This window comes from Alosa pseudoharengus, unplaced genomic scaffold (genome assembly GCF_046254945.1).
Source record: "Alosa pseudoharengus isolate Yale_2024_CS ecotype anadromous, Long Island Sound unplaced genomic scaffold, YU_APseudo_1.1 YU_APseudo_1.1_scf_11, whole genome shotgun sequence".
NCBI classification, from domain to species: domain Eukaryota; kingdom Metazoa; phylum Chordata; class Actinopteri; order Clupeiformes; family Clupeidae; genus Alosa; species Alosa pseudoharengus.
In genome coordinates, this window is record NW_027468576.1 from 5303488 (window position 1) to 5329966 (window position 26479).

The 26479-nt window shown below is 40.2% G+C and overlaps 1 protein-coding gene across 1 annotated transcript in view; it reads left to right on the forward strand.

The window, feature by feature from the left end:
- Positions 1-26479, forward strand: part of tm2d1 (TM2 domain containing 1) — a 38559-nt gene that overhangs the window by 9377 nt on the left and 2703 nt on the right. Inside the window, exons 4-6 of the mRNA XM_076277800.1 lie at positions 579-687; positions 885-976; positions 18177-18250. Coding sequence (XP_076133915.1) covers positions 579-687; positions 885-976; positions 18177-18250 — 275 coding nt within the window. The remainder of the gene's footprint in view (positions 1-578; positions 688-884; positions 977-18176; positions 18251-26479) is intronic.

Genomic DNA, 26479 nt, shown 5'->3' on the forward strand with positions numbered 1-26479 from the left:
TGTCAAATGGCCACCGAGTGGAGGAACTTGCCTAAAAGGACTTTGACTGAGCTCCGTGTTAAAAATGGCCTGAGATCTCTTTTAATGTTTTTTTTTAATGTGTGTTGATATGTATGTGTGTAGGGCTGCACAATCCAAATTTCATGAAAAAGCTTTCCTACTGCTGATTAGCTTGGCTTATTTGTTAGCCAGCTAGCTGAAGAACATGGAGAAATGTTTGAGTAAGTCCACGTCGTCTCATCAAGTGAGGCAAAATAAAAAATAAAATTGTCCAAAACTGACAAGACCAAGTTACACACCTGCCAGAAAACACAGGATAGTGAACCTGGCCGCAGCTTTAGAGAAATGGCATGCTTAATTGTTATGATTATGTGGGGGTCCTCAGAAAATGTTCTCCCCCAAAAGGGGTCCTTGGAACCAAACATTTTGAGAATCCCTGCCATAGGCACTAATGTACCCCCATATCATCGTAGACTGTGTGCCACTAACAAGTAGGATGGTTCTAGATTTTGTCTGGTTTGTTTTTTGTGTGTTATTTACAACCTGCCGCATATATAACTGATTGCGCTTGTTCACAGTGGAGTGTAAACCAGCCCCAAATGTCACCTGCCAACTAGCTAATGGGACAAGGTTTAAATTCAGTGGAGAAGAAGTTGGTTTCAACAGAAGTATTCCCTGCAGGAATGTGTAAGTTAATTTTCCCTGTAATGTCAGGGAATTAATTGTCATAATATCCACAATCCATTTTTTGTTACTTCATTGTGAGCTGACATTACATGTTGCATACATGTTTTGCAGAGTATACAGGGTTTTAGAAGTTTAGAATAAAAAATATAAGATAAGCATGATGTGTACAATACGTTTTCATATGCCATCTTTCTCAGGAGAGGATACTCTTACAAAGTTGCTGTAGCTTTGTCTCTCTTCCTTGGATGGCTTGGGGCAGATAGATTCTACCTTGGGTATCCAGCCTTAGGTAAGTCAACTTATTATTGGAACTTGACTTTCATGAAGAAGACAATGGACACACCTGATAAGAGCTTGATAATGTTTTACCTGTGTGCTCAGAAAACGTGTGCTGCTAAATATTTTTAATTTTACACCTTCAGTGTTTTCCATACGTTGACTAATCTGTAGCTGGGCACCACGAAATCAAAACCGGCCACCACACATTGATGTTCTATGTTAGGCCTACTATTTAAATTAAAGATAAGATAAAATATTTTCATTGAGCTGCACTTTTTACTCACACAGCCTTTCCTCGCCCCGCCCGCTCTCTCTCGTAACAAGCCCGCTGCTCCTCCTCTGCATGTGCATTTAACAAAATATTCACGATTGTTGAAGGATTGTTGTTGCCACATAGAAGCACTCCATAGAACACAGTGGGCTAAATTGCTATTAAATCCGCTTAGCATCGTGACCATGCTGCGCAAATTTGCAGCATTAAAACTGCTGCATTAAAGTTAAAGTAAACTCTGCTAAGGTCTTATCACAACATAGTACATTGAGGAGACTAAACTAAGTTAAGTTACAGTATGCAATCAAGCAGTATCTCAAAGCTAACGTTAGAATACTGTTTGGGTGTCAAGTTTAGCATGCTTACTTGCAGCTACTTATTCGTTACTAATGCAGGGCTCATTTTATTGACTGAATGTTTGCAAAATCCCGATGTAAATGGAAAACCGTTTTCCAAGACTCAAAAGTGCTTGTCCAAAGGAGAAGTACGAACCGTTATGAATTGCATCCACACATCAGCAGCCTTTTAACTGTGTTAATGTTAATTGCAAGGATTCCCACACGAACGTTTTAAAATGACAGGCACTCAATTATTGCTTTTTAAGGCTATTTTTTTCGATTGTAATCCTTTGTCAGTTAATAATGAAAGTAAATAACTAAGTGTAAAACTGTTTTGTTGTTGCCTATGAGACCACGGTGAAGTAAGTTTCAATTTGGATGAGTTCAAATAATAGGCGAGTGCAGATGCATAGGCTACCCAGTGGGCATTTGATGTCAATTCAACATCAATATGACATCAAACATCGACGTCAAAATTACGTCTAGAATGAAAGTTGTATCGACGTCAATGTACTGATGTCAATTTGACGTCAAGATTTTGACCTCCGCGATGTCGTTTTGATGTTATTTTGATGTCATACTTTGTTGGCATTTGATGTCAATTCAACATTTATTTGACGTCAAGATGTTGATGTAGTTTTGATGCTATTCTGATATCATTCAATGTCAAGCTTTGATGTCAATTCGACATTTATTTGACATCAAGATGTCATGATGATGTCGTTTTGATGCTATTCTGATATCATTCAATGTCAAGCTTTGATGTCAATTCAACATTTATTCTACATCAAGATGTCATTTCCATGTCAAGCTTTGTTGGCATTTGATGTCAATTCTACATCTATTTGATGTCAAGATGTTGATGTTGTTTTGATATCATTCAATATCAAGCTTCAATGTCAAATAAACATAAATGCGACAAACATTGATGTCAAAATTGCATCAGCATTTATTGACATATTTTGATTATTTGTGCAGAATACAAGTACAAAGACAACAAAATGCAGTTTGTGTCTAACTAGAAGTGCAAAAAAGCAGAAAAGTGATATACAAAGTATAGACAGGTGGTGCATATACAGGACAAGACACAGTGCCGTGTAGACAGTAGTATACAGTTGGTTTATAGAAGGTGGTTTAGAGTAATATAAATTAAATATGTGCAGTGTATTAGTAGTTATCTTATAAGGGCAGAATAAATATGGCTAAATATGAACAATGTATGACAACATGTACAATGTAGTAACAAGTAATGGAATGTTGGAGAACATTGAGAGATCCAGTTGAATGGAGAGAGACAGAGAAAAGGTTTCTTTTAACAGGGTTCCTACACATTTTCTATTTTAAAATCCCATACTTTTTCCATCCTTTAATTTACAAACTTTTTGGTAGATTTTTCTGACCAGTCTCGACAATGCTACTCCAAAACCAAACGTTTGTCTCAGCATCCAGGAATCGTTGAGCACCTACATTTGTGCTTTAACATTGATGGTGTGCCACTTTTTAAATCCTCCAACTTCCAAATGTGGCCCATACTCTGCAACTTTCACAACTTTGCTCCTTTCATTGTGGCCATCTACTGTGGAGTTGCTAAACCAAATTCAGAGGAAGAGTACTTAAGTGACTTTCTCCAGGAGTTGCAGCAGTTACAGCAAGATGACATTGTTCATGGAGGCAAAGCACTTCAACTGTCTGTGAAAGTATTCATATGTGATGCTCCTGCCAGGGCATTCTTTAAGTGCATTCTTGTTACCATTCTTGTGAGTGATGCACTATCAGAGGCACCTATGATGGGAAGGTTTGTTCTTGGGGCCAAAGAGCCAGGTGTGGTTCCAAGGGCTGAAGACTGTTTTGTTTAGGCCAGCTCTGCTGCCACTCTGCCTCCACCGCACTGCTGCCACCTGTGGACAAGGAGGAGTGCGAGTTATACAACAAAATTAGTTATTAGTTGTTAGTGGCAGCACTAGTATAAAACCTCTAGAATCTCTAAAAACAATCACAAATAGGGCAGTTCATCACAGTTCAACAATTGTGGTTTGGAACTAGGCCTGCTGCAACTGGATTGATAAAAAGTAATGTAGTTGCAAACATCTCACCTGGCTACTTGTATTTGGGAAGAGCAAAAGCTATCAGCCATCAGCATGATCATGTTATTAGGTTGTTGTTGTAGAACAAGGAAAGGAATATCCAGTGTTTCCTCTACATTTATTTAAGCATGGCGGTCCGCCACGGTTTAAATCCTATCCCTCTCAAGCCCTCTGAAGTCACATTAAATGGGATAGGATTCAGGAACTAATTAATTTAAACCTCACTGACCAGAAAATGTAATGTCTCTGTTTCATAGCAGTTATTGCTAATCAGACATGATGTTGAGCAACTAGAATTGTTTTTAAAATCCCGGGAGTGACACCCCCAAGTTTTTTTTTTCCGGGGGGCGGATGGGTAGGTGGGTGGGTGGACTAAGGGGTGGCTCAAGGACTAGAGTGCCTTAGCCTGGGTTTTCCCATGCTGCCTTACGCACGCGATTTTATTCACGCTGCTAGGCAGCCTGGATTCTATGGACTTTGTTTTCACCTCAATGAAGGAACAATTCACAGAACGGAGGGAGGGCAGCAAGACCATGACGACACGCCGAAGCCGTTATGAGCTATGTACAGACGCATTTGATAGACATTCGTAGCGCCCAATAAACGGCTCTGGGCATTCGTAAACCATGTTTCAAATACAAGAAAATTAATGTCTAATTCCCAGACCCTATCTCAATGAGGTCTGACGTTAGCCAGGCTAAGAGCGCCTATTCATGGAAGAGGCATGCGTGTTGGAAGTAGTTTTCAGCTAAAGAGACACTGAAAACATGTTTTAATCTGTATACCATTAACATTGCATAACAAAAGTAAAACATTAATTTGTAGACTACCAAAACCAGACGTCTTTTGAGTGTAATCAGATTATGGCAATCATTTTTACAATTGTTTACAACTTAACTCTATGTCCTCACTTGAATTTGCAAGGATGGACGACGCTGAGTATAGAACGCGCTGGCAGTGACAGATAACATGTAAACGCGCCAAAACGAAAAACTGATGCATTTAGTCCAAATTAACTGTGCTAAAAAAGTAAAGTGAATGGGTGTTCAACTCTTGAAATAGCATGCATCTCCTTCCATGCAATCCCCGCCCCACCCCCACCTCCACTTTTTTCCCACACTTAACGGTAGTGTTATATGTAGATAAATTACAATACTTACAGTATTTGAAGTAGCTGCACAACCATGCTAAATAGTATAGTTTTGGCACACAGTACACAAAGACACTTCTGCCATCATACCGGAATGTAAACTATACTCGTAAACGTGCTAATTACCAACCATTTCGTTCGAAAATTCTAAAACAACAATGTTTTTTAATACTTCAAAATAACATTGTGTGTGTGTCTTTTACCTGGTGAGTGAACTCTCTTGCGAGCTTGGAATTTGGAATATTCCAGAATGCACTCAGTGTTCTTACTGTAGCAATCCTCACAACACACCACCTGCAAACAGAGGGAGACTAAGATTAATATTTTGCAAAACACACAGAACATGAAAAGACCATCACTGAAGCACTACTACACTCACATGCTTCTTAACACATGCCTCAGAGCAAGTCAGGTACATCAAACAAGGGGCAAATAAGGGCTATGAAATGAAGAACATGTAGCCTAACACTACCCTTCACAAACTAAAGATCCCTTTACTTGTAGGCATGATATTGAGGTGCCACCCACCCATCACATCCATTAAATGACAGGTCTGTTAATAAACATGGCTATATTAAACTGCAGTTCCTTAAAAGTGGGTAGATAACTGAGATATATATATATATATATATATATATATATATATATATATATATATATATATATATATATATATTACTTAATTCATACAGGACCTCTTTGCAGTTATAGCAACACTATATTATGTATCAACACTAGCACTACATGTATTAAGTTTAAATACAGTGACCTAACGTTACCTATGTCCCATGGAAGTTCGCAAGGTAGAGCTAACCTTAACCGTTTTTAATTCTAACGTTAACAACTTTCATCTGTGTCTGCTAGCCTGCATGGTAACAGCCATTTTAAATGTAGCTAACGTTACTTTAAATGTATAGCTAACTTACTTGCGCCTGATATTTCATTATAAAACTAACAAACAGACAAACAGGCAAACAAACAGATATTCCACATAATAGTGAAGTTAGTCTGCTACTGGAAAAGTTAACATTAACAGCTAACATCGCTAGCGTTAGCTCACTAGCTAATTCTAAACATGACTAACGGCTTTGATTAACATTCCATTATGAAAACAATATATTTCGAATAAATTCACGTTTTCAATTGGCATACAAAAGTACTGTAATTCTTACCTGGGATATGATGACGGCGGAGTTTGTACAGCTTACACATTCAGTCAGAGGCATGACAGAAAAGTGACGGTTGATTGTTGAAGTCACTGGTGACTGCAGTTGAAAAGGAGCAAACTCAGCGAAGATTCTAGAGTGCTGCGCGAATTTGAATTTGATCAGGGGTGGGGGATGGGAATTGCTGTGTGTGCGCATGCGCTTATCAAGCGGTGATAAGCATCCGTTAAAAACAATCGTGAAAATGATTACTGTTGGCATTTTAGTCTGTTATATTACCAGACTGGTTGGTAGAAGTGTCAAAACAACAGTAACATTAGCCTAGTGGGCTATTATTACTACTATTAAGATTATTAACATTATTGGTTCTCATATGGTGGTCAATTCAATGACGTCAATTCCATATCATTTTGACGCCCTTTTTCCTATGCCTTTTTTCTTGATATCAAATCAACGTTTATTTAACATCAATCATATTGACCCAAGTTTATAGACCAGTGACTACATGTTAGATTGATCCCTTGTTGGACGTCTTTACAACCACAAGCAAGCCATAGCTTGTAATGCTAAAATAGTATGAAATTATAGATGCTCAACATGGTGGTCAAAACCTTGACTAATTCTTGACATCAAATTGACATCACGGTGCCCGCTGGGTATACTCTGCTAGATACACACACGTTTTAGTAAAGCAAGTTTTAGTGTAATCCTGGTGTTGCATACAGTCTGACGGGCAAGCAGATTCCTTCAAATGACTGATTGTTAAAATATCAATGTGCTGATTGATGTTGCGCTTCTTGCTCTTAAATGAAATGACAGATGTCACTCTCATTGGTTTAATGGATGGTACAGCCCAAAACACACCCATGACTGATTTAAGAAACATAAGCACAACCCTTTTGAACAATGCGCAAATATTATGAATGATATTGCTCCATTAATATTCAAGACAGTTAAGGACTAAGAGGACTAAGGACTAAGAACAGAAAGCACCATGGAAACAAAATCCAGCGGTTAAAATCCTTAAAAGAGAATGTAGGAAGTCCGAAAATAAATGGTAATGCAAATACAAACTTCAGATCCACTAAGAAAGGCAAGAAGTTTACAACCCACCCATATAATAAATGCAATGACTTTTTCCCAGGCAAAATTAATCAAATTAGACTGAACATATCTTCTCAATTACTAACTCAACATCTGGAACTTCTAGCTTCAAGGGAAGGAAAGCTTAACTTGATCTCAGAGTTTAGTTTGATAAACTAAAAAACTCTTGAAAAAACTGTACAGAACCTGAACACATGTGGCTTAGACATTCTACCTACCACTTCTGTTCTTCACCTCATAGCAGCAGACGTGCTTTACATTGTAGATGTATCATTGCTGTCTGGCACATTTCCTTAGCTTGACTCCGCCTGTCTACGCACTTCCGCTCATTTACATTTCCCTACAGTACTCCGTCTGCAGCTCTCGTTCACTTCATTTACTTCGGCCACTTGTCTCCAAACCAACCAGCGAACAGAGGGCATTCCTGAGAGCGATTACGTTTAAGTTGCAAGCCTATCGTTATCGTTGTGTCCCCCGTGGTTAACATACGTCATTACCAAACGTTAGTGATTGAACTCCAATGATTTCAAACTTCAGACAACCGTCCACCAACCAGGAAATAAATGTTTGCCAATGGATCTAGGCCAGAAGTCAGAGAGTCTGGTATCCAGGCTAACATTTCCTTACAAGTCCCTGAAAAAAGCTGTTGTAAAGCCCCTTCTTAAGAAAAATAACTTGGATGCCACCATGTTAAACAACTACAGGCCCATATTAAATCTACATTTTATTGGCAAAATTATTGAAAAAAATATTCTTTAATCAACTAGCCACCTACCTAACATCAAATTAGTATTTTGATTGATGTCAGGTTTTCGGGCAAATCGCAGCACTGAAACAGCTCTTATTAAGGCTTTAAATGACACACCTCAATACAGATGCAGGCAAAACATCAGTCCTGGTGTTATTGGACCCCAGTGCAGCCTTAGACACTGTTGATCCCAACATATTACTACACAGACTAGAGCACTGGGTTAGATTTTCAGGCATTAGTCAACCTTTATATGCTCCCACTTGGACCAATCAACAAAAACAATTAGTTTTCCTATCATAGCTATGCCGATGATACCCAACTTTATTTAGCTCTGTCGCCTACTGACTATGGTCTCCTTGAATCTCTTTGTCAATGTATTGACAAGATCAACAACTGGATATCTCAACATTGGATATCTCAACAGTGATCTAAATTTCAACAGCCACATGGCTTTTTTAACCTGGCCCTAGCCAGATGAATTTCGCTCCGCCTAGCTCCACTCATCCATCTGGAACCGATCCATTGAAGTGTTGCTTCAGAAGGCTGGACCTAATCAAAAAATGCTTGCATATGATTGAATAAGCCACTTGTCCGTCATCTATTGACGTGCTACTTCAACCACTCACATCGAAGCCAACCCGTGACGCTGATAACAGTCTCACAGTCGCTTCTACGCTATGTCACATCTATGAAACTCCCGCCCTGCGTCCTGATTGGCTAAACCATAAAGTTGGTTGGGAAATCACTCTCAATGGAAGAGGTTCCAGATGGATGTGAGTGAAGCTAGGCGGAGCTAAGCGGAACGACATTCATCTGGCTAGGGCCAGGTTATGGCTTTTTACCCCCTCAAAAACATTGCCAAACTTAGAGGTCTAATGTCAAAACATGATTTAGGAAACTTATTCATGCATTCATCTCCAGTAGGATTGATTACTGCAATTAACTTTTCACGGGCCTTCCTGAAAAGACTATCAAACAGCTTCAGATGATACAAAATGCAGCGCCTAGGGTTCTAAATGCTAAAAGAACTGATCACATTACTCCAATACTTAAGTCCCTGCATTGGCTTCCAGTAAGTCACAGAATTGGCTTTAAAGCGCTTCTGCCTGTTTACAAATCACTAAATAGAACATAACCAAATTACCTAGCAGACATGCTTTAGCAGTACACCTTCCAGACCTCTCAGCTCTCAGTAGAAATACTTACTGTTCTAAAATAGTTAATAATAACCTGCTGTTAGAACTAAACATGGTGAAGCCACTTTTAGTTACTATCCAGTTCAGTTATGCAGTGCTAACTGATCAAATGCTCATTGCCCAGTTCACAGAGCACTCTTCGGGTGAGTACTATGGTTCCTTGTAGTACTAGTGCTATCCTTAGCTGGATAAAGAGAGATTCTGTGAAGTAGACAGAACAGGCATAGTCTCTGAGAGTGTAATGGCTCTATCTCAGACGTTACGGCTCTACCGGGCTTCTCTGAAGCTCTATTCGGGTGTTCCAATCGATCGGCCGCCAATCATTATCAGCTGATAATCACTCAAAATTGTTTATTTACCTTTCTTTCACATCAAGTAAGCTACATCTTAAAAAACATGCAAAAACATCGTAAGCTCATACAGGTCCTAAGCTATTACACCGTTATTTTAGAATAAAAAAACTCACGATAGCCCATTTAAAATGAAAACCCCCCACCCCTTACTACATAAAGGCATATGTCCTCTTCAGTCATGAACTAATAAACAAATAGCACACTGCAAAAACTTCTTGTCTAACAAAATCTAAGCAAGTGTTATTCATCTTATGTCAAGATCAAAAAAAAGTATAAAAAGACTTACCTAGCGCTTTTTCTCGTTAGACTTATTTTTTTCCCTTTAGTAGTTTTTTGTTAACGATTCCCAGGACACTACAAGCATTCACACAGACGCACACACACACACACGGACACACACAAACACACACACACGCGCAGACACACATATAAGCACACACACACATAAACACACAAGCACACTCACGCACACACATAAACACACTTATATTCTACTGCTCTTCATACTATCCATCCTGCACATACACTTATTATGACCGCCGCTAGCGAAGCGGTCATATAGGGATTGTCAAAGTTTTTTTTTTTTTTTTTTTTTTTTTTTCCCCGTCATCTACTTCCTGAAATTTTGGTCAACGATACCCGGGGCACCGAAACACCAGGGCACATGAAATTTGGTGGGTATGTAGCCCCACTAGACTTTTGCGGAAAAATTTCGTTTGGTCCCCGGGGGCCACTCCCCCTCCGCGCTGGGCCCCCCGAAACCCAAAAAATGCAGTTTTTCCTCAATAACTACCTGAACCGTGGCACCGAGGATGAAGAAATTTTTATGGTATGTTGGTCTCAAGGGCCCACATCAACTTAGCCCATAATCACTCATTTGTGATTTGCACCCCCCCGGTAAAAAATGAAAATGCAATATCATTCTGCTTTAATCGCCCCTCTCTTCAGTAAAGACGTTCAGAACTGCACCAAATTTTATGTGTATGATTAACCTGACATTCTCTGGGGGTATGCCAAGTTTCGTAGAATTTCATCCATGGGGGGGTCTAAAAAATTAAGTTATGTGTACATTTAGTGACTCTACACTCATTGGCCTGTAGATGGTGGTGCACACATATACACATGCACACACACACACAGGCACCCACATACTATCGGTATTAGAACGGCCGATACATAATTACAAATTCAGTAAGATTAAAAGAAAGCCAAAATAAATATTCATCATCATCATCATGGCTGCATTTCCAGTATTGGCGATAAGTAGTCGTTTGTCCACTAGATGGCGCATCGTTGCAGTGAGACGTAATTTTGTTGGAAGTTAATCTTAAATGGGTTGGAAAGACACTATGCTTCCTACAAGGACAAGACTGTAGGCTACAGTAGTTTACCGCAGAGAACGTCTAAGGGTAGGATGATTTCTGCATGACATGTAATTCCCATTTCCTCTTGAAGCCGAAATAAATCTGAGAATGTTTATCGGACATGCTTGTTTTTTACTGCAGGTAGGCTACGTTAATCCTATCAATAGCAGAACGTAGGTAAAATAATGTTACCGTTAGCATGGTTGAGTGATGGAGGCCAATTTGATTATTGATGTATTTGTAGAAAACCATAAATGCGTTTATAAGCTACCAAGCAAATCGATAACAGCACTAATTGTATCTTTCGACTGTCATCTCATTTGCTTATGACCATAACCTAGGCTACTAACAGGAGCTAAGTGAGTTAGCCACAACACGTTCGCTACGTGATGGTTTTTTAATGGAAAATATATAGGCTACCTGAAAGATAACCTGTCTATGATCCCGTGATGATCTACAATCTCCATTTAAACCAGATGTTTTAGAGCGCACGTTGAGATGTATTCAGGGCAGGGCTGTACCTACACATATTTGTTGCACGTGCTACAAAAATCATTCTTTGCGATGAATGATTTAGTACCAACGTTACAAGGGTCAGATACAGTTTTGCCTATGGCTATTCCGTGAGACTGAGGCGCTTTTTGTTTGTTCGAAGTGCGTGTTTAGGGTGTGAGAGGGGAGTCGATGTGCTTTGATTCCAGCTTGGTAGTTGTAGTCTATGCGATTAAAAAACACGTGTGTGTGAAGTATCCAAACAACGCTTTCATTATGGCTGCTTTAGCCACAGACCTTGAGCTACTGTACAGTGGGCTGGGTTCCGTTTAGAAGTGTCCACTTCATTCGCCCTTTCCGTGATTCACAGCTACGTGAAATGTATTACTACTGATATGCAAAACTATTAACTTTTTCGCCAAGAGGTGGCAGCTTGATACTGTAAGGTGTAAGCCATTGGTTCCAACGGAGATTTTATTTGGGTCGCCAGCATAGCCTAGCGACAATTTGTGTTGTGTAATAGGCCTAGCATAGGGCCTACCTTATATAGCTTATAGTTTGTTAACAGTCACGGTTTTGTCATAACTCCCTCTATGCATTTTTGCATTTAGAATAGCTCTAAAACCGGGGGGCGAACACGTCGCAGGGGGGGCGCCAGTGCGTGGATATCTCAATCGCAAAATTAAACAATATTTCTATCGGGCGCCTACCATGGACTAGGCTGGGTGAAAATCAAAAGATTGCGTCAAAAGATTGAGCTTAACCATTGACCTCATGGTTGCAAAATGCAAGGGAACATGAATCAGCATATTATTTGCACAAACAATAACGGAGAGTAGCTCTTCAACTTTGCCCGTTAAAATGTGTATGAACAGTCTCGCAACGCATTTCAAGAAGGCCCTTTGGACATGTCAGTTATTTGCACCACTGGGAAAAACGGCATTTTGTTTTAGACTACTGGTATTTCATTTGTGCATTGACAATAAAGCTGAATATCATTTGAACTAGATGACTAAACTTATGCATATGTAGAAGAAGAAACATTCACAAAAATCCATGACATGACCTCTCTTCTTGATAGCTGTTGAAAACTGCATGGAACTGACAGGGATTGTTTTGTTTAATAATAAATAAATAAATACATTATGCTGCTACCTTCTGCTTTTTCCCAAATACAATGTAGCCTACAGGTGTACCTTTCATCAGTCCAGTTGCAATGGATGGACTGTGATGAACTGCCCTACTTGTGATTGTTTAGAGATTTTAAAGGTTTTATAACAATGTTACAGATTTTTTGGCCCAGAAACAAATCTATTCACCTTTGCAGCGCCAGTAGGCTACTTTGTGTGCGGAATGTGTGCAAACACACATTTCAAACAAGCATACACAAAAGTTTCAAGAGTGGGGAATGGAGTAGAAGATGGAGACAAATTCATTAATATGATTTATTTTCGCGGAATGGATGTGCAGGACTGAGCGGCGGTCATATTTTGTACCGCTACGCGGTACATCTAGTTTTTATATAAGTATCTGCACTACAATGGTGCACATAGCTGTACATACTGTACATATCTTTCTATATGGTTTATACTGAATATCCATATTTATTATGACCGCCGCTAGCGAAGCGGTCATATAGGGATTGTCAAAGTTTTTTTTTTTTTTTTTTTTTTTCCGTCATCTACTTCCTGAATTTTTGGTCAACGATACCCGGGACACCGAACCACCGGGACACATGAAATTTGGTGGGTATGTAGCCCCACTAGACTTTTACGGAAAAATTTCGTTTCGTCCCCGGGGTCCACTCCCCCCCCGTGCTGGGCCCCCCGAACCGCAAAAAAAGCAGTTTTTCCTAAATAACTACCTGAACCGTGGCACCGAGGATGAAGAATCTTTTATGGTATGTTGGTCTCAAGGGCCCACATCAATCTGGCCCATAATCACTCATTTGTGATTTGCACCCCCCCGGTAAAAAATGAAAATGCAATATTATTCTGCTTTAATCGCCCCTATCTTCAGTTAAGATGTTCAGAACTGCACCAAATTTTATTTGTATGATTGACCTGGCATTCTCTGGGGGTATGCCAAGTTTCGTAGAATTTCATCCATGGGGGGGTCTTAAAAAAATAGATTATGTGTACATTTAGTGACTGTACACTCATTGGCCTGTAGATGGCGGTGCACACATATACACATGCACACACACACAGGCACCCACATACTATCGGTATTAGAACGGCCGATACATAATTACAAATTCAGTAGGATTAAAAGAAAGCCAAAATATATATTCATCATCATGGCTGCATTTCCAGTATTGGCGATAAGTAGTCGTTTGTCCACTAGATGGCGCATCGTTGCAGTGAGACGTAATTTTGTTGGAAGTTAAACGTGGGTTGGAATAACAATGGACGCTTCCTACAAGTTTACCGCAGAGAACGTCTAATAAGGATAGGATGATGTTCACATGAAATGTAATTCCCATTTCTTCTTGAAGCCGAAATAAATTTGAGGATGTTTATCGGACATGCTTGGTTTTTACTGCAGGTACGTTAATCTTATAATATCAATAATAAGGACCTAGGTAATGTTACCGTTAGCGTTGGTTGAGTGATGGAGGCCAATTTGATTGATTGCAGAAAACTATAAATGCGGTTATACCAAGCAAATTGATAGCAGCACTGTAATTGTATCTTTCGACTGTCATTTGTTGCATGTGCTACAAAAATCATTCTGTGCAATGGAAGATTTACCAACGTTACACCGGTCTGATACAGTTTTGCCTATACATGCGTGAGACTGAGACGCCTGTTTATTTTGTTTTAAGTGCGTGCAGGGTGTGAGAGGGGAATCGATGTGCTTTGATTCCAGCTTGGTAGTTGTAGTCTGTGAAATTAAAAAGCACGTGTGTGTGAAGTATCCAAACAATGACACCTTAATTTCATTATGGCTGCTTTAGCAACACACCTTAAGCTACTGTGTAGTGGGTCCCATTTAGAAGTGGCTACTTCATTCGTGCTTTCCTTGACTCATGGAGCTGCGTGAATTTTATTACAACTTTTCGCCACGATATGGCAGTTTAAGTCCGCTTGATACTGTAAGGTGTAAGCCATTGGTTTCCAAAGGAGATTTTATTTGTGTCGCCAGCATAGCCTATTGACAATTTATGTTGTAAATATGCCTACCTTATAAGCCTACCTGTAGCTTAGGGAAGCTAACAGCTTTCTATTAGGATCTAGTTTGTTAGTTACAGTTTTGTCTAGGGCTGGGATAAACGATTATTTTTTAAACGATTGATCTAGCGATTATTTTTTCGATGCATCGATTAATCTAACGATTCATTTTTTCAGTCCGATTCGATTTCGATTCGATTATCTCCCAATTAATTCACTAATAGCAACTTATACATGTTTATTTACATATATGAATTCTTTAACATTGCAATATATGTTTATTGCTCTTAAGATTCCAAAATAAAAGACTATACAAGTGCAAAGTAATGCATTCTTAGTCAGAGGTAGCATTCAATAAAGTTCAGTATGTCTAATTGAGTGCCTGTCATTTTAAGACGTTTGTGTGGGAATCCTTGCAATTAACATTAACACATTTAAAAGGCTGCTGATGTGTGGATGCAATTCATAACGTAGTTAGTTCAAATAACGTTTCGTACTTCTCCTTTGGACAAGCACTTTTGAGTCTTGGAAAACACTTTACACTTCCATTTACATCGGGATTTTGCAAACATTCAGAGTCAATAAAATGAGCCTGAGTAACGAATACAAGCAGCTGCAAGTAAGCATGCTAAACTTGACATCCAAAAAGTATTGTAACGTTAGCTTTGAAATACTGCTTGATTGCATATTGTAACTTAACTTAGTTTAGTCTCCTCAATGTACTATGTTGTGATAAGACCTTAGCAGAGTTTACCTTAACTTTAATGCTGCAGTTTTGAACAAATTTGCGCAGCATGGTCACGATGCTAAGCGGATTTAATAGCAATTTAGCCCACTGTGTTCTATGCAGTGCTTCTATGTGGCAACAACAATCCTTCAACAATCGTGAATAATTTGTTAAATGCACATGCAGAGGAGGAGGAGCGGGCTCGTTACGAGAGAGAGCGGGCGGGGCGAGGAAAGGCTGTGTGAGTAAAAAGTGCAGCTCCATGAAATTATCTTATCTTTAATTTAAATAGTAGGACTATAACATAACATCAATGTGTGGTGGCCGGTTTTGATTTCGTGGTGCCCAGCCACAGATTAGTCAACGTATGGAAAACACTGAAGGTGTAAAATGAAAAATATTTAGCAGCACATGTTATGCTTGACAAATCGACTCTCATATTTTGCGTCGACGTATTTTTTGCGTCGACGTCATCGATTACGTCGACGCATTGTCCCAGCCCTAGTTTTGTCATAACTCCCTGATGCATTTTTGCAGGGCCGGAGTGGGGCCACTTTGCAGCCCGGGAGTTTCAGGCCCAAGACCGGCCCACGTTTTCCATAGTAGTGGAAATGGGATAAATGAAGCAACATTTCAGCTCTTACTATCCTGTAGTTTTTATTAGTACCATGGTTCAACAAATGTGTAAAGATTATATAATAATTCACTTCAACTGAGAAGTTAACAAAAAATATTCCACTGTTCCACAAGTTAACAAAAACAGAAAGAAAGAAAGACAGAAAGAAAGCCTTTGAAATGTAGCCTATCCCACGCTTCCACAAAGAGGCATATTGAAATAATGTTTAGGCTACATGTTTTTTGCATCTGTAGGCTATATTGTTGTTTGGTGATTTAGCCTACTCCTTTACTACACCCTCTTCTAAGCAAACAAGGCATATAGGTTCATCATGTAGCATAAATATTTTGCTCTTTCTTACATTAAATAACTTTAATTTATCCTCTCTACTTGTCCCTGTAGTCATGGCCTCCTCATCACTAATTTCGGGCTCATCATTTTCAGTGGTCGACTGGTTGATCTGCTGCTCAGAGGCTACAATTTTTACCGCATAGGCCTACACAGATCAAACTTCAGTTTTGTTATTAATATTTGCATAGGCCCTACTGCAAAGTCTATGAATCGGATACAAAAGGCTAATATTTTAAGAAATGTAATATGTTGCTTGCAAATAGCTTGACAACGCTACAAACGTCCAATATTAGCCCAATAACTGCTAATAATCATTGCCTATAGGCTATCTCTCTTTACCAGTTGCCACTTTTGTCTGTAGGCCTAATCTAGAAGCTTGGCACATTTAGCAGCATCTACCTGGCCGTTTCAGTCCCTCCTGGCCTCTTTCTACCATCCATCCTTCCTGACGCTTATGGCTACTGTAGGGCCGGCCCGGCTATCCGTATCTGAGAAAACTTTTTGGAAAAGACGGGCTTTATGGACCCAACCAACTCTTTTTGGGAGGGGAGAACTCACGGTAGGCTACAACCCATGCAGAGGCAACGGTGCCATGCACAGAATGCGGAACGTGTAGCCTACTTTAAGAGAAGTTAGACTAACGTGACAAATGTCAATATTTTTTTCCTCGACCGGCCCAAAAGTGAAGCGGCCCACCAGGAATTCTCCCGATTCTCCCGATTACCCACCCCGGGCCTGCATTTTTGCATTTAGAATAGAGCGTGAACAATATCGGGTGCCTATAGACTAGGCTTGGTGAACCCAGCCTGATCTGCCCGCTATTTATTTTTTGATTTCTTAAAAGATTGAGGTTGGTCTGGTGAAAGCCAGACTAGCCATGGACCTCAGTTACACAATGCAAGGGAACATGAATCAGCCTATATTTGCACGAACAATAACGGACAACAGCTCTTCAACTTTGGCCCGTTAAAATGAACAGTCTAGCGACGCATTTCATCAAGGCCCATTTGGACATGTCAGTTATTTGCACCACTAGATGTAAAACAGCATTTCGTTTCAGACTACTGTTACTTAATTTGTGCATTAACAATAACATTTCAGACTACTGTTACTTAATTTGTGCATTGACAATAAAGTATTACATGAACTAAAGATGACTAAAATCTTATGTAGAAGAAGAAACATTCACAAAAAATCCATCCATCCAAAAATGACCTTTGTTTTTGATAGCTGTTGAAAACGGCATGGAACTGACAGAGATGTTTTTGTTTATAAATAAATAAATAAATAACATTATGCTGATACCTTTTGCTTTTCCCAAATACAATGTAGCCTACAGGTGTAAGTGACCTTTCATCAATCCAGTTGCAATGGATGAACTCTGATGAACTGCCCTACTTGTGATTGTTTAGAGATGTTAAAGGTTTTATAACAATGCTACATCTTCTTTGGCTATTCTACAATCTATTCACCTTTTCAGCACCAGTAGGCTACTCTCTGTGCAGCCGCACACACACACTCAGGCATGCCAAACAAGCATACACAAAAGTTTCAAGAGTGGAGGATGGAGTAAAATATGGAGACAAATTGAAGTGTGATTTATTTTCGCGGGACGGATGTACAGGACTGAGCGGCGGTCATATTTTGTACCGCTATGCGGTAAATCTAGTTCTGTTTTGTTATACTGCTAATACACTGCACATATTTATATCTAATTTATATTATTATAAACCACCTTCTGTAAACCAACTGCATACCACTGTCTACACTGTACTATATATCTTGTCCTGCCTGTGCACCACCTGTCTATACTTTGTACAGTATATCACATTGCACTTTTCTGCTTTGTTGCACTTCTGGTTAGACTCAAACTGCATTTCGTTGACTTTGTACTTGTACTCTGCACAATGACAATGAAGTTGAATCTAATCTCATCTAAAAAAAAAAAAAAAATAACATTTCCAAAATCATTTCGATGGCACATAAACTCCAAAGGGCGCTGGGAGTGAGTTGTGATCTGGAATGCTGTGGCTTTCCTCATACCTTTGCTTAACTCCCACTCTTGTCTTCTCAGGCCTGCTGAAGTTCTGCACTGTGGGTTTCTGTGGAATTGGCAGCTTGGTGGATTTCATGCTAATTGCCATGCAAGTGAGTAATGCTGCCTCTTACTGATCTGAAAAAGAACTCAAGAAAAGAACAAGGCCAACAGGGATAGTGTTATTTCTTTGATTTTCTCTGTTCCTTGCTTAGTACTGTACATAGGACTGCTCGACTCCAGAAAAAATATCACTAATAAAATAATAAGGAAAATAAGGAAACCAAGTAAAGTTAAATAACATAAGCCTTAAATTCTACTTATTCATAACAGCACAAACAGCAGATGCATTACATTGTAATGAGGCCTACATACTATGTGGTGTGTGGCATTTTCAGGCATTTTGAATTAAATCCAATGACATGTTCGCTGATGATCTGATAAAAATTCCCTTTTCTTTAGAATACTACTTCTGTCATGTGTAGGCTTGCTGACATCTCTGCCAAGTACAGGGTGGGCTGGGGAAAAGGGACAAGTGCCCAAAAGACAGCTCTAACAGGGGGTGCCTACATGGGCATCTGCTGCTGCTGCCGCCCTCTCTCTTCCTCTCTCCCTGCTCTCTACAGCAGTTGGCTCTCCATAGCAGCATATTAGCAGCTTTTCTCTTTCTCCTCTCCTACATCTTTTCATTAGTTATCTTTTCTTGGCTCTCTAAAGTAGCCAAAGTAGCACTGCTTGATAGCTGTATAGCTAATATATAAGTTAGTCTCGCTGGTCGGTGTGTTTAGTTTCCCCAGATTTTTTAAGTTTGCAACTTTAAATGTAGGCTAACCGAGAGGCTTATCCTCTGGGTCTTGGAAAATATGTTTCATAATCCATTGGGAGGGACTGAAGGAGCAAACAATCAGTGTTAATGATCTAACGGTAGCGTTTGCCTAATGTTATCCTCTAGCACTAGTAGAAGGTAAAAGACAAGCTGTAACGTGCTGATAAAAAAAAAATAGGTGCGTTCTAACGTTAGATTAGCCATCTTGCCATAAGTTCTCTGAGTAGTTTGGTCGCCTCGATTGACAGTGATAATAACAAACTTATTTGCATGGTTGATGGAGCAGACACACACGCACCCTAAAACTGAGGAGAGGGGCGGGTCGAGTGTGGGGCTTAAAGAAGCTGCGTGAATCTGTTGAAATTGTATCTAAAACACTATTTCTTAACGGAATGTGGCAAAATAATCCTTTTTTGTCGATTATAATATTTTTGTGATCTTTTGGAGCCGAAATTGAAATTCAATTAATTGCACAGCCCTATTTTACATACCTGCAAGCTTGTCGCTTTTTGGCGAAATTTGCCATTTTGAATCGAATCGAATCGATGGTTGAGCCAGGAGGCAGGCTTCGCAACAATGGAATCAACTGTAAACAGCTGATGAAATTCATTCTGAAATTGATGAAATTCATTCTGGACTCTCTATCCAACCACATAAAGACCTCGGGATACTTCGGTTTGGCTTTAGGGACCCTCTACTCACTACAACGTAAGTGTAATGTTGTTTGGAACTGTAGAAGAGGTATAAAAATAGCGTTTTGTAGCGGTGAAATGACATGCCCGGGTCACTTCCAGGCTAACGAGTTTTGACTAAAAACGGTAAAATCGAACTTTCTCAAAACACATCCGAATGACATGATTTTGATGTCAACTCAACGTATGTACTCTCAATCATCCTTAAATTAATCTAAAGTGCATTTTACTCCGGATAATTCCTTTAACATTGTTAAATGAAAGACTTGCTGAGGTGAGCTTAACAAGTGTTACTCGCAAATTCATGTTCCTGCAGCTGGCCATTTGGAGTTCCGAAACAGAAAGAATCTGCATTTGTGCGATTGTGAATTTACCTCAGCCTAAATAGTTTAATGTTGTCTCAGAAAGTTATTGCTTGTTCACAAGTTATTTCAGTTAGCATTATATTTTCCATGTGTCACTGATGGTTAGACATGATGTTCTCAGGGAGTGCAGACCTTTCCAAGGTCAAATGTACCTAGCAAAATATTTTGAGCAAACACAAAAACTTTTCCCTGGAAATGAAATTGAGCCTAGAACTGATGCATATGCAGGACTGTCAGCCAGAGTACGCAAAAAATTAAGCATTCCTCATTCCTCTTCGTTCATTTATTTTGATTAAGAGTGTGAAGAGCTGCAGCTTATTCTTCTCTTGATGTCTTATTATGGGCTTTGAGAGAGTTATTCCTTGTAAACGGTGCCACTGGCACGAAGAGCCAACACTTACACTAGTTGTAAGCTGCTCAGATTCATTGAATGAGAGTTTTGAGAGTATGTATTAGGCTAGTATATTGCTCCCTCTAGGAGACCATATTTTTTCTCTGGTACTCGCTTACTTTAAGTGTAGTTACCCTGCCTTGGAGTACACCTAAATAAACACCTGGGACATAATGTTATTATTTCACAGAGACACCAGTCTCCATGTATTTCCTTCCATTTGAACTATACTAAAAAGAAGAGAATGGGAGATTGTAGGAGAGGAAATCAGGAGAATATTTTCCTGAAGAGGGGCTGTATTGGACTCGCTTCTTTTGTAACTAACTAACCCACTCCCAGCACCACCACAAACACATGCACTCATTCCCCTAGCTGGACAATCCAAAGTAGATAAGGAGCTAAGGAGCAAGATAAATGTCCACAGTGGCCCTCATCCTGCCGTATTATCAGAGCAGGAAGAGATGGCTTGTGTTAGTTTCTAGCCAGTTGAGTGCTAATCTTGACTAATCCAGAATCACTCCACTGACTGTTTCACTGGCAGCTCTTTTTTCATACACTTCACCTCAGCCTCCTTCATGGTGGTGTGGTGTGTTCAGAGTTTCAGATGTCTTTTATCTCTCTCTCACACACACACACACACACACACACACACACACACACACACACACACACACACACAAAGTCTGTCTCTGACCACCGTAACCACCCACTTGGAGAAAAGCAGGGCTGCTCATGTATAGGTTGAATGTCAGCATCTACCATGTAGTTGAAAATACTCAACCTCCCCAGCCTTCAGGATATTTTTGTGCTTTTGAAACAATGTATTGGAAATGTAATGGGACAACATAAAATGAAGTTAACAAATGGGTCAGATGAGTTAAGGACTTGGAGTTTTAGTTTGTATACCTAAACCATATCCAGACTAGCCTTTATTCATTTTCCCTGCATTTTATCCCATATGGTGTTTTTGTTGTTGTTATTTTATCAAATTAATCTAATCTGAATTGTAGGCATGGTACACAACATAAGTCATTCCAGTGTCATGTAAACCAATGCCCACCATAAGCATATGCCAAAATGTCATCCAGATTCACGCCAAATTCCAATTTTTTTTAGATAAGCTTTATTATTTTAACTTGTTAAAATTTAAGCTCTACAGTACGCCCATTTCACTTGAATTTGCGAGTACAATTGACAGTATGCGACCATGGAAAAATTCGGAAAACACTGGTGCAAATCATAGACAGACTGATGTGAATGCAGCACAAAAAATACCTCCCATACACCACTTCAACGCAAGCAGAGTCTCACTTCTCTCAAGGCTCTGGGTTAGCCCACCCAGATGCAGATAACTTCACTCCAATCACCACACCACTAACTAGATGATGGGGCAGCCGTGGCCTACTGGTTAGTGCTTCGGACTTGTAACCTGAGGGTTGCCGGTTCGAACCCCGACCAGTAGGCACGGCTGAAGTGTCCTTGAGCAAGGCAACTAAACCCTCACTGCTCCCCGAGCGCCGCTGTTGTTGCAAGCAGCTCACTGCGCCGAGATTAGTGTGTGCTTCACCTCACTGTGGCTGAGTGTGTTTCACTAATTCACGGATTGGGATAAATGCAGACACCAAATTTCCCTCACGGGATCAAAAGAGTGTACTTATACTTATACTTAGATGTACCGCAAAGCGGTACAAAATGTAACCGCCGCTCAGTCCTGCACATTCTCTCCTCAAAAATAAATCACGCCAATTTGTCTCCATCTCCTAATCCATCCCCTACTCTTGCAACTTTTGTGTATGTACAGTGGCAAGAAAAAGTATGTGAACCCATGTTAAAATTTACTAAAAAGAGGAATAAAAAAATCATCTTTTGGAAATTGCCTTAATTAAAAAAAATTAGGAAAAGTCCTTTAAGGACACCAATTTTCTTTGTTGTGAATGAATATTGTATCGTAAATAAATAAATGTCCTTACTTAAAATACAGGGGCATAAGTAAACACACCCCTATGTTAAATTCCCATAGAGGCAGGCAGATTTTTATTTTTAAAGACCAGTTATTTCATGGATCCAGGACGATTGGCATGGTTTTATTTCAGTTAGCCTAATAGCTGGTTTGATTTGCATTGAGAGATGATCTTATGGAAAGTAGCCCATGCCAATCTCTAGGTATGGTGAAGTATATCTGATGATGTGGGGCTATTTTAATCAAGGCCGTAGTCATGATGTCAACATTGGGGGGGACCAAATCTGTGGTGGGGTCTGAGGGACCCCCAAACAGAATGCCCCCCCCCACCCCGTGAGTTTTGTGAAGGGTGGAGAAGAAGCAACTTCACTGGTCCATCCATGGACCTGTGACTCCATTTGTGTTCAAAATGTATACTTTAAAAGATATTACAAACTAGAGTATCTTTTGATAACCTCTATATTTCACAGAATGTGGTTCTTTGACTTATTACTTACACCTGAAGATTTTTTTAAACTAAGGCTTAGACTCATAGGTTTGGAGCCTAATAAGATTTTGTCTTTTAATTTAGATTTTATTATGCTGGCGGCTAATCACACAATTTTAACGTAGTTTGAAAGGGACAGGATTCAGGAATAGACTACTAAGACAGGCCCCTCTTCTGTCTGACTCACCTCATGTTACCCCTGTATGCATTATAGACTGGCTTCTGACAGAAATTATGTTTTGTGCCAACATGTAGAAACACTAGGCCTACTACAGCCTTTAATTGGTGAATGGAGGTGCAAATTCCTGTCCGCGATTCACATTAACTATCACGTATTGTAAACGTCGCCACATTTGATCACGTTTTGCCTGCATGGATGCGCGATTGAGTGTACATCTAAATAATATGCAACAATCATTTCTAAGAGGCCTGTAATTTCTGGCATTACTACTAGCATATGAATGCATTATTGATGTTGAAAGACGTGAAAGAAATGACACAGGCTTGCACAAATTCATCATTTAAAATAAAACGTTTCACTTTCGCTATCATTGCGAGAATAGGCTACAATATGGAAAATGTTCCCTTTCAGTCTGATCGGCTCCAAACATGTATGGGATTTCCTTAGCCTGTGCTACACCTTTCCAAGAAGTTTTGTGAAAATTGTTCCGGTAGCTTTTGCGATATTGTTGACAGCCCTACCTCACCGCAGTAGGGTGCAGTAAATGGAAGCTTTTGATAGCGCACGCCACTAACGAAAAACGGAAAATCACCAGGACAAACCACTCAGGGGTGTAGGCTACTCTGGAACCATAGGTCACTAATTTGTGCGTTATTTACATTTGATTACATTTCAGATACGTGTTGGTTTCCTGTAGGCCTAGTATAGCGCTTTATTCTTTCTTTATTTTTCTATGTCCGAATATTGGGGGGGACATTTTTGTCATATTTGAATATTGGGGGGGACACGTCCCCCTCAATGTCTATGGTGACTACGGCCCTGATTTTAATTCCAAAGGCCAAGGGAACTTTATCAGGATACAAATCTGTGTGTGAGTTTTCGCTTGTGAGTGTGTGTGTGTAGAAATCTGTGTCCGCCCTACCCTCCTTTCGGGGGGGTCCAGTCCGGCAGGGGGGGGGTTGACTGATCAAAATGAAAAACAATGGGTCTTTGTCATCCTTGTGGGGCTACATGCCCACCAAGTTTCGTGCACCCCGGTCTTTCAGTATCCCGGGAATTGTTGGCACAAAATTACTGAATAAAAAAAAAAAATCTGGAAGGAAAAAAAACTCTGATTAAACCTATATGACTGCTCACAATGAGATGAGGTCTGACGTTAGCCAGGCTAATGGCAAATAGGCATTGAGGTAGAAAATTAATTGTCTAGGTTCAGATCCAAGTAGTCTACGAGAAGGCATAAGGCTTCATCGTATTAGTTGGATTGGCAAAAGTATAAGTATATATATATATATATAAGTATATATACTCTTTTGATCCCGTAAGGGAAATTTGGTCTCTGCATTTATCCAAATCTGTGAATTAGTGAAACACACTCAGCACACAGTGAACACACAGTGAGCTGAAACACACACTAATCCCAGCACAGTGAGCTGCCTGCAACAACAGCGGCGCTCGGGGAGCAGTGAGTGGTTAGGTGCCTTGTTCAAGGGCACTTCAGCCGCTCCCACTGGTCGGGGCTCGAACCGGCAACCCTCCGGTTACAGGTCCGGAGTGCTAACCAGTGGGACACAGCTGCCCAAAAGCTGAGCATTTTCCCAGTGGTCTGATGCACTTTGGTGGCAGATATAATTTAATCAATAACTTCAACAGCCGACACAGCCTATAAAGCATTGGCAGCGGCTCACTGGTTCATTCTCTATACTGAGACTGGGCTGGCCTATTAACAAGTCCCTGCCGCCCCTCTGTTTCTCAAAACCTGTGGATCATGGATGGTTCAGTCAAATGGACAAACAGGAAATTTGTGTTCTCCACTGACACCTCTGATTGCAATCATAGAGAATACTGGTCATGAACATCAGTCCCAGTTAGCTGTGCATGCACATATGTAGTATACTGGTGTGTTTTCTTTTACTAATAATGGTGGACAAAAAATATCTACATCTAGATTGAATTTGTCAAGTCTGTCTAACAGTGGGGACCAATTTTGTAATGCCATTAAAGATGCAGTCAGCGGTCATACATAGAATGACTATCTGGACTGGCTTGAGAGCTGTCGATGGTCACACTTTTATGTCTCTTTAATTCCGACCTTGCATCACTTCATTCATCCCCATTCATTTGTATTCCTGAATTCGATCTAGCTTTGTTGAGTGACAAACTTAGAAGGGAGGAGAGTGTGATTCACTGATCTTAGCTGTGCTGGATAGACCTGCATGTATGTTACAAGGACACTGGGCCTTGTCATGTAAGGAACATGGTACTGCAAAAAAACAGAAACATAGCCTACATTGTGTAACCTGCGTTGTGTTGAACCTGCGCGATTCAGCCCTGCACACGCCCGGACTCGAACCCGCGAACAGCAGCACCTCGGATCGGGAGGCGAGCGCGCTAACAATTGAGCCAATAGCCCAGGCTACTGGCTCGTATGCCAGCAGCACTCTTGAGGCATCGGGGAGTGAGGTTTACCAACGTTCCACAAGCACAGCTAAGCTAGCTGGCATCCGTTACAATTGCAGAGCCACTTCAACTTAAATCAGTGGTCCCCAAACTTTTTCTTCCGAGAACCAGCTCACTATGCCTGGCTCTAAGAGAGGGCCAGAGACTCGGAGTGTATCAGTAACCATAAATAGCTTAGTGCTGTGAACAACAACAGTCTACCTTAGTTGACTATTCCATTACATTTAATCATTGGCTACTGCAATATATTGCCGGGCCGTAGTTTGGGGACCACTGACTTAATTTATTGTGAATAAATGTTACACTACTGTGCACAGCCCCATACTTTTCTGACGTGACGATGCTAGCACGTTAGCAGCCGTTAGCTAACTATGCTAATGTTAGTTATCTAGTCTCCTCCAAGTGTCAATCATATTATACACAATGCTGGCAATGCTGAGAACAATTAACATCCTTGTTTATCTTACTTACACGGAGTTGACTGTGTGGCTTAATCCACAGATGTGGTGGAGCACTGTTTCGTTATGGTTTGCTTAAATTAGTGGAGAGCTGGGAGGAGAGAATTTAATGTAATTTAACATAATTACAGAAAATGTAAGATTGAAAGGCATCATTATGTGTATCGGTTATGCGTTAATCCCACACATGTCGTTTGACTGTCCTTTTCAACTCATCACTATAAAATCCTTTAAAACCGGACAAAAATCAAGGCTCCCAATGCATTTCTATGCAGCCATAAGGTGAAGTTGACGGAGTATGTCTGCTTGCGCGCAGCTACTGGACTGCCATTGGCTCATCTGCGTTCGATGGGCGGGGTTTTGCGATTGGTCAATTTTGCAATTGAGGGCAGCCTGTCCCCCTAACAAAAATGAAACACTGTGGAGTTTCTATGGGGGAGGGGGGACAGTGTTTCCCACAGAATTGGATTCAATTTGTGGCGGCAGCTGACTTGGACAACGGGGGGTGGGGAGGTGTATTAAGAT